This window comes from Lynx canadensis, chromosome B4 (genome assembly GCF_007474595.2).
Source record: "Lynx canadensis isolate LIC74 chromosome B4, mLynCan4.pri.v2, whole genome shotgun sequence".
NCBI classification, from domain to species: domain Eukaryota; kingdom Metazoa; phylum Chordata; class Mammalia; order Carnivora; family Felidae; genus Lynx; species Lynx canadensis.
The window spans coordinates 55,269,499-55,282,560 of record NC_044309.1 but is presented as its reverse complement, the minus strand read 5'-3'; the positions used below and the strand labels follow the sequence as shown (position 1 = coordinate 55,282,560).

The window sequence follows — 13,062 nt, the reverse complement described above, 5'->3', positions numbered from 1 at the left end:
CGTGAGCATCGGAGTGAGTGTATCTGAGTGTGTGCGTGTGTGTGTGTGTGCGCGCGCGCGTGCGCCGGCTGGAGCCGGGGCGCCGGAATCGGGTAATGGGGGTGGGGGCCCAGGAAGGAATAAATCTCCGCCGGCCTCCTCGCGCCTCACTGCGGGTTAATAACCAACCGGTTGTAGAGAGACGAGGGTGACGGTGGCGGAGTGATAGCCCCGGCGCGCCGGCCGCGTGCCGAAGGGTCAGGTTATCAGCCAGTCTCTGCCATACTCAAATATATACACACATTGGGAGTGGGGGGTTATTTTTTATTGTTTGCCTCTATCTCCAGAGAACAAGGGAGGGAGGGAGAGGCGCGCGCTCCAGGCGAGCGTCGCGGATCTGAACGGGTCGAAGGAGGCAAATTTGCGGGTGGGGGAGGGCGGGGGAGACCTTGATTTCCACCAATCCCCGGGCGTTTGTCTGCGAAGTCCGGGGCGCAGCGGAAGGCTGCGGCGCGCCGCTGAATTAACTGATGAGAGCGAGTTCTTTTCTTCTCCGGGAGGGGTGGGGAGCGAGGGTCCTGGCGGGCAAGGCGGAGAAGCCCGGGGCAGGATAGCGGTCCCGGGCCGCGGTGGAAATTTCCAAGGACTTGGCGCGGCGCGGGGAGCGTGTCTGGGGGGTGCCTGGCGGTGAAGCAGCACGGGAGGCGGGGAGAGGCGGCGAAGGGCGCCAGAGCATCTCTCAGAAGCGGACGCCGCGGGCCAGTAGTCTGGGAGGGAGCCGAGCCTCTCCCCGGACCCGCGCCGAGGGCGACAGTGATGCTGCAGAACCGGCGGGAGCGACTCGCCGCGGCCGCTCTCTGCGCTCTCGGAGACCCCAGCGCCCGCCTTCTGCAGGGGAAGCGACCATGACCGTAGCTCGTGATTCGCCCCCCGGCCACTTCCCCTAGAAAGAAACCATTGAAAAAGTTGCATTTAAAAAAATCCTTGCGCTGACCTTTGGGGCCGTGGGGGCCGAAGAAACGTGCGTGCCAGTGCAAGCCAGAAAGCGGAAGGTGTGTGTGCATGGGGGGCCGGCGGTGGGGGGACCCTCTGCTGCCACTTTGCCTAACGCTGTGCTGAAGCCGCCCCCTCGGGACCCCGGGGCTGCGATGAGCCCCTGCGGGCGGGCCCGGCGACACACGTCCAGAGGGGCCATGGCAGTACTGGCGTGGAAGTTCCCGAGGACCCGGCTGCCGGTGGGAGCCAGTGCCCTTTGCGTCGTGGTCCTCTGTTGGCTCTACGTCTTCCCAGTCTACCGACTGCCCAACGAGAAGGAGATCGTACAAGGGGTGCTGCAACAGGGCACGGCGTGGAGAAGGAACCAGACAGCAGCGAGAGTCTTCAGGTACTCCTCCCCTTGCAGCTCCTCCCCGCTCTTGTCCTTTACTCCCGGTGCGCCGAGGACAGGGTCACTGGCTAGGACTGCCTTGCAGAGGCATCTCTTTCATCCAGTCCTTCTTGTCCTACCCCCTTTCTTTGCCATTTCTAAACCTGAAGACTTTAGTCAGGGGTCCTTACACCCCTGACCCCAAGAGATGTGCAGACACCTGCTTTGCCCATGTAAAGCCTGAAGCGTTTCTTCCCCAGCCTGAGTTATAGTCAACGATTTGCAGATAACTGGTGGGAAGGAGAATCCAGGCTAACTTTGTCCTTTGTACTTAATGAGAATTTAGCTCTTGGGCGCTGCAGATGTTTGAAACTATAGATAACTAGAAGCAGCTAAGAGGCATCTTCCTGAGGTTAGGTGAGTGGTTGGTAACAAATCACTAATGAGGGAGTGATGGACAAATCTTGGGCAGGAAAAACATGGACACCTAGCCAGGATCCCGCTGCTTTGTGCAGTGTGCCAGTGACAAAACACAGAGCCCTTACTGATGCCCTATTAAGAGCTGGGTACTGTGCAATTTTTATTGAAACCTCAACAACTTTCTAATAACAGATATTATTATTCCCATCTTACAAACTACAAACTGAGTCTTCAGAAGGAGGAGTTACTTCCCCAAGGTCATGTCCCTTTGATGTGTGGGAGCTGGAATTTTCATCACATAAGGCTCTACAGCTCTCAGCTCTATTTTTTTTTCTTTTTCTTATGACTTAGACATCTTGTGGATGCCTTCTGGAGGATGGGAGTTGGGCGTTAGGTAGAGACTTGAAGTCAGAAAACAAACAAAAAAATGCAAGCCAGGTTGGAAATCAGAACTCTGAAGATCGCTCAGAGGTTGTAGTTTCCCTTCCTTTCTGGGAATTTCAGCTGAAGTGTCTAAAAATAAGTCCTTGGCAGCAGGGGTTGTGTAGTTAGATTGGAGGGAAGGCAGTGTGGCTTCCCCTTCCTCTCCACATTTCTGGGTGTGTTGAGGGGACACACCACTGTCAAGAGCCCCTTTCCCCTTCAGTCCCCAGGGCTGAGAAGGCTGAAGCTCTTCCTGAGAGTGTAGTGGTCTGGCTGGAGAGTACTTTCCTTTGATCTGCCTAAGATTTTTCCAAAGCAGTATATGGGCAGCCTAGAGCCAACTGAAACATTTTCACTACCGTTGGTTACAAATGTTCAGAAACATCTATAAATTTCAAAAAACTTTTTAAACATATGGTTTCTTTCTTCTCTGGCCTGCTTCTGGAAAGAAGGTCAAAGAGATAATAGCCAATTCTTTTAGAGGAAGGCAGCTGAATTCTTTAAACTGGGAGGGAAGACTTTCCTTCCCTCTCTTTAGAATTCAGCTATCATTAAGTTTAAAAATAAGCTTACACCCCTGAAAAGTTTATAAGGGCTAATTTTCTCTTGCCTTCACAGTATTGATTGTTCGACTCAAAGGCACCCAAAGGGTATAGCATCCGGCAACTCTTTTCTCCAAAGACAGAAAGCACTTTCATTCCAAGAAATATAAGGAAATGAGTTAAGAACTTCCCATTGGTTTGCAATGAAAGAGTCCATTTTTTTGGATAGGAGGAGAAATAATGAAGCTCTTTTAGAGAATACATTTCTTTTGCAGGACATACTCAAGTGGAAAATGCTTCATATTCTGAGAAACACAGGCTGATCGTTTCTGAGACGCATTTGTCCCTTGCTGTCAGTAGCCTGGGGTAATCTTCAGTGTGTTTAGCTGTCATTGAGTCTAGTCTCTGTGTGCCGAGAATTACTAATTGAAGTCCATACACTGTAAAAAACTGCTTTACCACATATCCCTCAAGATGAATGTCTGTAAAACTGTGTAAGAGGCCCCGTTGCTTATTGAAAAGAGTTTGGGCTTTGGAGTAGAATTCTAGACTAGTAGAATTTCCAGACTGAGTATGCCACGACTAGATAGATAAGCAGCAGAGTATCCTTGGCAAGCTGCTCTCTTTGAGTCTTAGTTTCCTTATTTATAAAAGGGGATAATAACATTTACTCTGCAGGGTTGGTATAGGTTTAAATAAAAAAAAACCTGATGCACATTTACCCAGTCAATGGAATTATTATAATTGTCATGAACTACACCTTTTTGTATATGTTACAACTTAAATAAAGACTGCTGGGAAGCTCATAAGAAATTGAAGCATTTCACCTGCCAAATTTGCAGAGAAACATTACTGGTCAATATTTTGCTCCTACTGCCCTCTTCTTTACACTGAAGCTAATAATTAGGGACAAGGAGTTTTGAAAGATAAAGGTATCCTGGTTTGTTAGGTCAAAAAATTTTTTGTACTCTGCATGCTTAATAAAATCCACTAAAAAAATGGGTGGTTAGTATGTGGGCAGTACTGTATGTTTTTAAAATATTAGATAGGTAAGTCAGAGGCTTTTATGATGTTAAGAAGACACAATTTTTGCAAACAGGTGTCTGTGTTTTCCAGTCTAAAACATCTTCTGCACGGATAGAAATATATGTACACAAATGTACTGTATGCACTTACGTATGGAGATATGTATATTTATTTACGAACCGTGGAATGATGTTATGTATATGTATAAAGTCATACACATATTCATATATACATGCATACAAATCATTGCAATCAGTCAGTTGACCAACATTTAATGAATGACTACTGTGCACCAGATATCAGGCCCCGGAGGATAGCAGTGAACAGGATTGCTTTCTCTGAGACAGCTTACCTCCTACTAGGGGTTGGTTGACAAAAACGAATGAGTAAAGCAATAGGATGATTTAAAGTTCTGTTAAATGCTATGAGGACAAAGGAAAGTGTTTCATTATGCTCTAATTAGAGCATTTCATTAAGCATTAGAATTTCACATTACATTTTGTCCTCTGCGCTTTCATTTACTTTTGTGATTTTCTTCTCTTGGCTCAGACTTCAAGTATGACTTCTTAGGGGTGGGGGGGAACCTTGGCAGATCGCACAGGTCAAGGCAGGAAGAAAGTAACAAAGCTGCAAGAGTTTTGAACTAGATGGGACGTTTTTGTAACCTCCACATGGTAACAGAAAGTTTAAGGGATCAATTGGCCCTATCATAGAAATATTGGAGACTTTCTTTGCAACTCTTGTTGCTTCTGGATGAGTAGCCAAGTAGTAGCCAAAGTGGCATTTGTCTCTTTCATCAGGGCCTTACCCACTTGATTTGCTTCTCAGAAAGAAACTTCAGCTCACAATTTACGTGACAGACTTTATCCTTGGCATCGACGACAACAACAGTAAAACCAACAAATTATTAGGAGCTTATAATGTGCATTGCACTGTGCAATGTGCTTTAAATGTACTGTCTCATTTAATTCTCCTAACAATCTTGTATAAATGGATACATTATCATCCACATTTATAAAGAGGAACATGCCCATGTCCCTGGCATCAAGGAATTTGCCATAATCCTAGGGACAGGCATATTTGTGTATAATTAATTAACCAACTGGACATAGGGACATCAAAGAGAGGCAGCATAGTGGAGAGAAAAATTTACGGATTCGGGAGCTGAAAGAACGTGGTTGGAATTCCAGCTGATTTCCTTTTTGGTTGTTCGATCATTGGTAAATTCAACTTAAAGAGCTTCAGACTCCCCATTGTAAAATAGGTTTGTAATACTTTCTTACAAGTTTGCAGTGAAAATTACATGGTCGCATTTAGAAAGTACCTAGAATGCTGCTTGCCACATACCTCTGTTTGTACATGGTTGTTATAACAATCAAGCAAAGTACTGGGGAAGTTCATGGAAACATGGCTTTTAATTCTGCTGGAAGGAGGGAAATCAGAGAAGAGATGGTGTTTGCACTAAGCCTTGAAGGATGGTGAAATAGGGTAAGAGTAAGAGGTGAGGGCAGAAGGATATTCTAGGCAGGGAAGCAGCAAAGGCCGAAGCAGGGAGGTGTGGAAATGCTTGCTGTGCTTCCTGTATAAAAAGGTATTAATTTTCCCACAGAGAACATAGTAGGAAGGTAGACTGGGAGGTGGGTGGAAGCCAGGTCACAGTCTCTGAATGGGCTTAAGGTGTGGTTTATGAAAAATGAACAAACATCCAGTATCCAAGAGCATTGGACGTGTCAGCTCTGAGCAGAGTTGGCACATTGCTGTTACTGGTGGATTGGGGGATAGAGGATAATACACGCACGTGCCTTGAACATTCTGTATATTCACTGGGTGCTAACCATTACTCTAAGCCATGATGTTCCTCTTTCCTTTCCCAAATTCTGAACCAAATACTACTCTAAGCACGTCTAGCTTTATGTGCCAACTTTTCTGTCTGTATTTTTGAATCTGTGTATCCCAGAAGCTTCAGATATTTCTACAGCTGCCCTGGTGGCCACAGAACAGCACTGGGGGTGGAGGGGGTGGGAGGCAGGTACAGCCATCTGTATATATGGGATGTAAGGTTTATGTTTGTTAAATGGGACATTTATGGAATTCACTTTATTTTTTTAAAAAAAATTTAATGTTTATATTTAAGAGAAAGAGAGAAAGAGAGAGAGAATGTGTGCGTGAGCAGGAGAGGGGCAGAGAGAGAGAGAGAGAGAGAGAGAGAGAGAGAATCCGAAGTAGGTTTCATGCTGTCAATGCAAAGCCCAACACCAAACATGGGGCTTGAACCTACCAACCATGAAATCATGACCTTAGCCAAAGTCGGACACTCAACTGACTGAGCCACCCAGGTGCCCTGGGATTCACTTTAAAAGTAGTTTAAGAAAAAGATAGTTTGGGGCACCAACTTCGGCTCATGTAATGATCTCACGGTTTGTGAGTTCAAGTCCTGCTCTGTACTGACAGCTTCAAGCCTGGAGCCTCCTTTGGATTCTGTGTCTCCCTCTCTCTCTGCCCCTCCCCTGCTCAGGCTCTGTCTCTCTCAGTCTCTCTCTCTGTCTCTGTCTCTCAAAAATAAATAAAACACTAAAAATAAAAAGAAAGAAAAAGATAGTTTAATAAATTTTGGTGCTTAAAATAAGCTTCAATTATGTTGTGGATTTACAAATGTGAAAAAAGTCATTAGCAATAACTTGCAATAGCAAAAATAAATCATGAACTCTGACTGGATGCATACAATATACCAGGCCCAGTTCTCAGGGCTTATATTTCCTATCTTTTGTTCTCGTAGCTACTTTACAAAGTAGGTATTTGTATGTTCTTTGTGCTATGGATGAGGAAACACAGATTCAGATAGGTCCATTCACGAAATGATGGGTCAGTTTTCCAACCCAGAGCTATCTGACTCTAAGCCTTATGCTCATTCCCTGACAATGTTAGATAAATGGGGCACTGCTACCCATATCCCTTATGATCTGGCCATGCTTACTTCTCCAACATCATGTTTCATCAATGTTCCTCTTATGGTATAGTAATGCTGGTAAGGGGTATGGTTCCTTGTAACAAGTCAGGCTATGTTGATCTTACTGGTGTCATTCACTCTGACTGGAATGCCTTTCCTTCAAGGCCACAACTCCTTGTCCTTCATCTGGCCATTCCTTACTCACTTCTTGACAGTGCATTTACTGGTTAACAGCAAAGGTCCCAAAGTGACCTTTGTGCTGAAATTCTGATTCCACCATTTGCCGTGTTCCTGAGCAAGTCCACCCTCACTGTTCGTTTCCTTATCTGTACAGTGTGGCTTCTTGTAAAATTGCTGTGAGCATTAGGATAGATAATGCATTGAAAAATGCTTTTGGCATATAATTAGTGCTTAGTCCATATCAGCTCTCATCAAGGTAGCCTCTCTTACTCCTTTTTTCCTCTCCAGGTTGCATTAAAAGCTTCTCATTTCTGTTTTTTTTTTTAAATGCCTTGTACATATTATTGCATTTCTTTCATTTTTCAAAAAATATTTACTACGATGTGTCTACCATTATTACCATATAAGATGCTGGAACTATAACTATAGTTCTATAGGTATAGAACTATAACTATAAGAATTTCAAGAAATACTTTCTTGAAGTTTATGAGCTACTGAGGGGAGACATAATTAATACATAGATATACAAGTATCTGGTAGTGACAGGTGCATTTTAGTGGTGCTGTATTAGAAGTATCAGTTTATTTGTCTTCCATTTCTGCTCGCTCATTGATATTTGCATTCCTAGAGCTGAACACAGTTCCTGGCTCACTAATTTTCATTGAGTTATTGTGTGAATGAACGTTTCAGCAAGGTGTGAGACCAGATAGCTAATCAGTCAGTCAGTTAACAAATACTTAATGAGGTCCAATATTCTGCTTGGCTGTGTGGGGATCAAAGGAGGAAATGACATCCTCTCTATTCTGAAAGAGTTCTTACTCTGGAGTAGAGTTTTCTAGTCTCAGCACTACTCACATTTTGGGCTAGATAATTCTTTGTTGCAGAGGGCTGTCCTGTGCATTGCAGAACACATAGCAACATCCATGGCCTCTGTCCACTAAATGAAACAACTAGATATGTCTCCAGATTTAGCAAAATGTCTCTTGGGGGGAGAAATTGCCCCTGTGTGAGAATTACTGCTTTAGAGAAACAAAACCAACCTAGTTCATAGGACTTTTAAAAATCCCAGAAAACATGCAACGAATAGCTAAATCTGGAAACTGCAAACCATAAACACTTTGGCTACTGGAAAAGGAGTGGATGAATTGTACTTTGGTGGATGTCTAGGTCTTGGTTAAAGGAGGGGAGTGAGGGGATGCCTTTGGGGAAGCTTACTTTAATTTTTTTTTTTTTCAACGTTTATTTATTTTTGGGACAGAGAGAGACAGAGCATGAACGGGGGAGGGGCAGAGAGAGGGAGACACAGAATCGGAAACAGGCTCCAGGCTCTGAGCCATCAGCCCAGAGCCTGACGCGGGGCTCGAACTCACGGACCGTGAGATCGTGACCTGGCTGAAGTCGGACGCTTAACCGACTGCGCCACCCAGACGCCCCTGGGGAAGCTTACTTTAAGTAGCTGTCTCTATTGAAAGCTTATGTGAGAGCTGGCTAGGGTTCTCACTAGTGCCCCGCTTAGACTCTGGCAGGAGGAGCCACGGGGGTCTCACTCTGTTCCTCCTTTGGTCTCAGCCCTTTGCAAAGGGGCAAGGCCAGAGGGGGACTTTGTCGACCCCGTGATTTACATTTGAGGCAGGAATTCCCTGCCCAAATGACCGAAGCCCACTTCCACAGCCTACCTGCCTGCTTGGGTTGTTTCTCCATCCCTCATCCTCAGGGTGGCTTTTTCCATTGCTGTGTGCACTCCTAGGCCCAAGGGATGGCCAAGGAGCAGCTCCTTGTGGGAGGCAGAGGCTGTGGAAGGAACTTGGAAATGGGACTGGGGGTTTGCATGTCCCAGTATCAAACTTGCTGGAGTTTGAGAAGCCTAAATTTACACCTGGCATTCCAGTTGGTTATGCGGGTATATTTGTTCAGGGCAAAGGATAGGAGGATAGAACATATTTTTTATCTGTTTGTTGATTTTATTATAGCTTTTAAATATTTAGATACATTTGTGTTTTTGTCCTCTGCCTTGCAAATTGATGTGTTTTTTTGCAACTTGGAAGTCTATTAGTCTTCATTTCAGAGAGAAGTATCTAGAGAGCTAGTTGGATCAATTGAATAGTTGTATATGTTAGTGTAGGCTGTGGCCAGTTTGTCTTTTGACAAAGTTGGGTTAGGAAGCCAGAGCTGGTGTATTGAATTAAGAACATACAGATTCTAACCTACTGAATGAGAAGGTACAAGCCACCCATGTGGGGGGCGGAGGGCAGCAGGTAGCTCCCTTGGCATCCCAGCTCCCACTCTGGGAAAAGGAAACCCATTCAGGGTCATTTTGATTGGGTATGCAGTTTCAACCTCCCCCCCCCCCCCCCGCAAAGGAAGTAGAGTCACAATATTGACCAGATCCTAGAATGGAGGGGGTAGATTGAGCTGGGGGAAGGGCAGTCCTCTGTCCCAGGGCATGAATGAGCCGGAGATTGTGAGTAGGATAGCGAGCACGTATTACTTGTAAGGTGGCTGGAACAGAGGTCACTAACATTTTCTGGGCTTAACTCTAAGTGGTTATTTTTAAAGGTTCCCCAGGAAAAAGTAAAGCAGGAACTTATGGCGGGAATTCTAAACTTAAGTTCTTATCTAAATGTCCAGACTGTGGGTGTTAAGCAGGGTTATCGTACTGTAAAATGCTCAGGCAGCAACTCTGAAAAACAATTTTTTTTTCTCATCATAGTTGTAAGTCATCTTGGAAATGATGTTGACTATGTATAATTAATCCATTTTCTCTGATTGAGTTGATAGATTCCTAGTAAACTATAGTACTTTTTAGTTCTTCATTCTATTTTGGCTCTATCAGGAGTTGTGTGATCTTGTGCAAACTGCTTAACCTCTCTGTCCCTTTGTTTTGTTATCTGAAAAGTGGTATATGATGTGCTCATCTTCTTCATAGGTTTATGAGGATAATTGAAGTAATGAGTGTAGAATCCATAACCCTCCTCACCTGCCTGGGTGAGATGACAGGATGCTTATTCCCACCTAGAAAGAGTCCAGACTTTGGGGCCCTAGAGAATCAGGATTTGATCCTAGTTCTGTCATTTATTTCTTAGCTTTGTGACCTTGAAAAATTTACCTGGCCTCTCTCAGCCTTAGCTGTGGATGGCAGTACTTACCTTAAGAGGATTAGGTGTTGAATTATTGCTAATTATTAAGCCATAATAATGAGAAAAGCTGCTTCCTGGGACATATCTTATGCCTATTACTTGCACTTTCAGTAATGGAATATCTAATGAAATGTGACCCTATGACACAGCGTCTTCTTTCATAGAATTAGTGCTAAGGATGCTGTAACATAGCCAGTAGAATTTTAAGGAAGAGCACAGAGCCCAGCCATAAATCCCCTATTCATTCATTCATTCATACATTCACTCATCCACATTTCCTAAATGCCTGTTGTGCACCACATTGGTGTTGAGAAACAGTGGTTAAAGTTAAGACATGGTTCCTGATTTTATAAAATTTAGTCTGGTCTAGTGTCATTAGTCAAGTTAGTAAGAAATTGAGTAATGTGGTGTTCCAAGGGTTATGGTTGGTCTGTTTCAGATATTTATGCTGAGTTTCAAAGTGATTGATTTTTCTCCCTTTCTGTTGGACTGTCTTCTAGCTATGGCATTGTGTGAAAGGGAAGCAGCCAAGACCAGGGGAGCTGTGTCACTCCTTTAATTAGGTGCCAGGAGGAAGCTGCAGTGAATTCAGAGTTACACATTCTTTATTATTCAGGGCTTACGTAGCAGAGTACCAGAGCTTTCCAAGTGAGTGTAATGAGAACAGGCTTTTTGGGAACAAATTACTTATTTCAATTATTGGTACAGCAAATATATACAGGACTTTATGTACTCTGTGCTTATTTAAAAAACTTATAGTGTTCCTTATTTGTCTGATTTTGGAAGTAATAGATACGTACTGTAGAAAAATTTTAAGTGTAGTAAAAAGGAGAAAAAAAACCACTCACAATTCCCTCCCTCAGAAGTACTTCATTATGAACCCGGTTTCTTTTGTGCATAGTTGTTTGCATATGTGTATTACATAATTGTGTATGCTTTGTATATTTAGTTTTATATTCCCCTTTATCCACTCAGTGTTATATCTTTGACATTTTCTCATATAATTAAAAGCTTGTGAGAAAATTGCTTTATGATTTTCATTTTGGGCAAACATTATTTACTGTGAGTTTCTTATTTTTTAAATTAATTAATTTTTGGAAAGAGAATTCATGCACACGCTGAGGAGGGACAGAGATGGAGAGAGAAAATCTTTTTTTTTTTAATTAAAAATATATTTGTTTTAATGTTTATTAATTTTTGAGAGGCAGAGAGAGAGGGGGACACAGAATCCAAAGCACGCCCCAGGTTCTGAGCGGTCAGCACAGAGCCTGACGCAAGGCTCGAACCCACTAATGCGGCCCGAACCCACTAACCACGAGATCGTGACCTGAGCTGAAGTCAGACACTCAACCCACTGAGCCACCCAGGTGCTTCCAGAGGGAGAAAAATTTTAAGCAGGTGCCATGCTGGGCATGGAGCCCAACGTGGGCTCCTTACAACTGTGAGGTCATGACCTGAGCCATGACCTGAGCTGAAATCAAGTTAGTTACTTAAGGAGCTGAACCACCCAGGCGCCCCTGCTGTGAGCTTTTTAAATGTTACCATATCGGAAGAAATTACTTTCTTCAAAAGGATCCTTTTCAAGGATATCAAATTTGCATATTAGATTTTTTCTTTAAATATTTCTTCATATAGATTTGGTAAATCCTGAGCATGTGAAATAAAAAAGCTTCTTTAAACAGTTCTGCTTTCTCAAGTTTGACATTTAAATGATAAAAGCAACAATATTTTCATTTGTAAAAGTGATTGACATTTAATCACCTAGGGACACACATTGCTAATATTTTCGTGTATATTTTCCTAGACTATTCAATGCTTCTCTGTGTGTTTATAAAACAGGAATATAATGAGGGTACCTGGTTGGCTCAGTTGGTTAAGCATCCAACGTCAGTTCAGGTCATGATCTCATGGTTTGTAGATTCAAGCCCTGCATTGGGCTCTGTACTGACTGCTCGGAGCCTGGAGCCTGCTTTGGATTCTGTGTTCTCTCCCTCTCTCTCTCTCTGCTCCTCCCCAGCTTGGACTCTGTCTCTCTTTCTCAAAAATAAATAAAAACATTAAAAAATATATAATGAATCTGACAGTGTGTTGTGCATTTTTTAAATAGCAATATATGTAGAGCTACAGCATCTCTTTTTGATGGCTGAGATTTTCTTTTGTTAGGATAGTTAAGATTTATTTAATCCACTGTTACTGTATATTTATGTTGTTGCAATTTCTCACCTTTGTATATAATGCTGTGATGAACATTCTTGTGTATACATCTTAAACATTTAATGTTTATTTTCTTAGTATAAATTTCTAAAAGTAGTTTCTTGACTTCCCCCCACCACCCTGACATCAATTCTTATAACTGGCTTCTTTGGTTGTTCATAGAAAATCTTCAACTTTGGCTAAGGGCAGATTTGAGTTTTCCTCCATTTCAATGTGGACGGTTATTGCATCAATAGAAAGCGTGCAATGATTGTGAACATTTAGTGATGCAGTTCTCCTTAGGGAATTTTCAAGAGGTGAAGGCAACTAGGAAAGATTCCCATATAACTGGGTATGAATGGTGGCAGTCCACTCATCGAGCACTATGGAGACCTCTCTATGAGGAATTATTTAGTGCACTGGAACATGTGCCTTCCTCTGTCACAGTTATTCTCTTCATGACCGTACAGTTGATAACTAGCTCTGTGTTTCATTTTTGTTTAAAAAATGCCTTTATGGGACAATTTATACTATTTTTCTAGGATTTAAGCAGTTAAAAACTATAATTGAGAAAGGAAAATTAATTTTTCCTTATGATGAGGTAGAGATTTCAAGGAAAAGGATTGATGTCTTAAATAAAAAAATAAAACAGATGTTATGACTTATTTTAAGAGTCATTTTCCTATTTACTAAAATTGAAAGTCTTGGGCTTGAAATTGGAGCAGATTGTATCCCCCTGGGATATGAGGAATAAGGGTGCAGTAAAAAGGCACAAAAACCCCATGATGATATTTTGTTGGGTTGGTTTTGGAAATTGAGTGTTGGCAATCGATTGTGTTGACATTGGAC

General features: G+C 42.9%; 1 protein-coding gene across 1 annotated transcript in view; it reads left to right on the top strand.

Moving 5' to 3' along the window:
• Window positions 1-483: 483 nt before the first annotated feature.
• Window positions 484-13,062, top strand: part of ST8SIA1 (ST8 alpha-N-acetyl-neuraminide alpha-2,8-sialyltransferase 1) — a 154,573-nt gene continuing 141,994 nt past the window's right edge. The window contains exon 1 of the mRNA XM_030322087.1: window positions 484-1,363. Within this exon, the coding sequence (XP_030177947.1) occupies window positions 1,128-1,363 (236 nt within the window). The 5' untranslated portion in view covers window positions 484-1,127. The remainder of the gene's footprint in view (window positions 1,364-13,062) is intronic.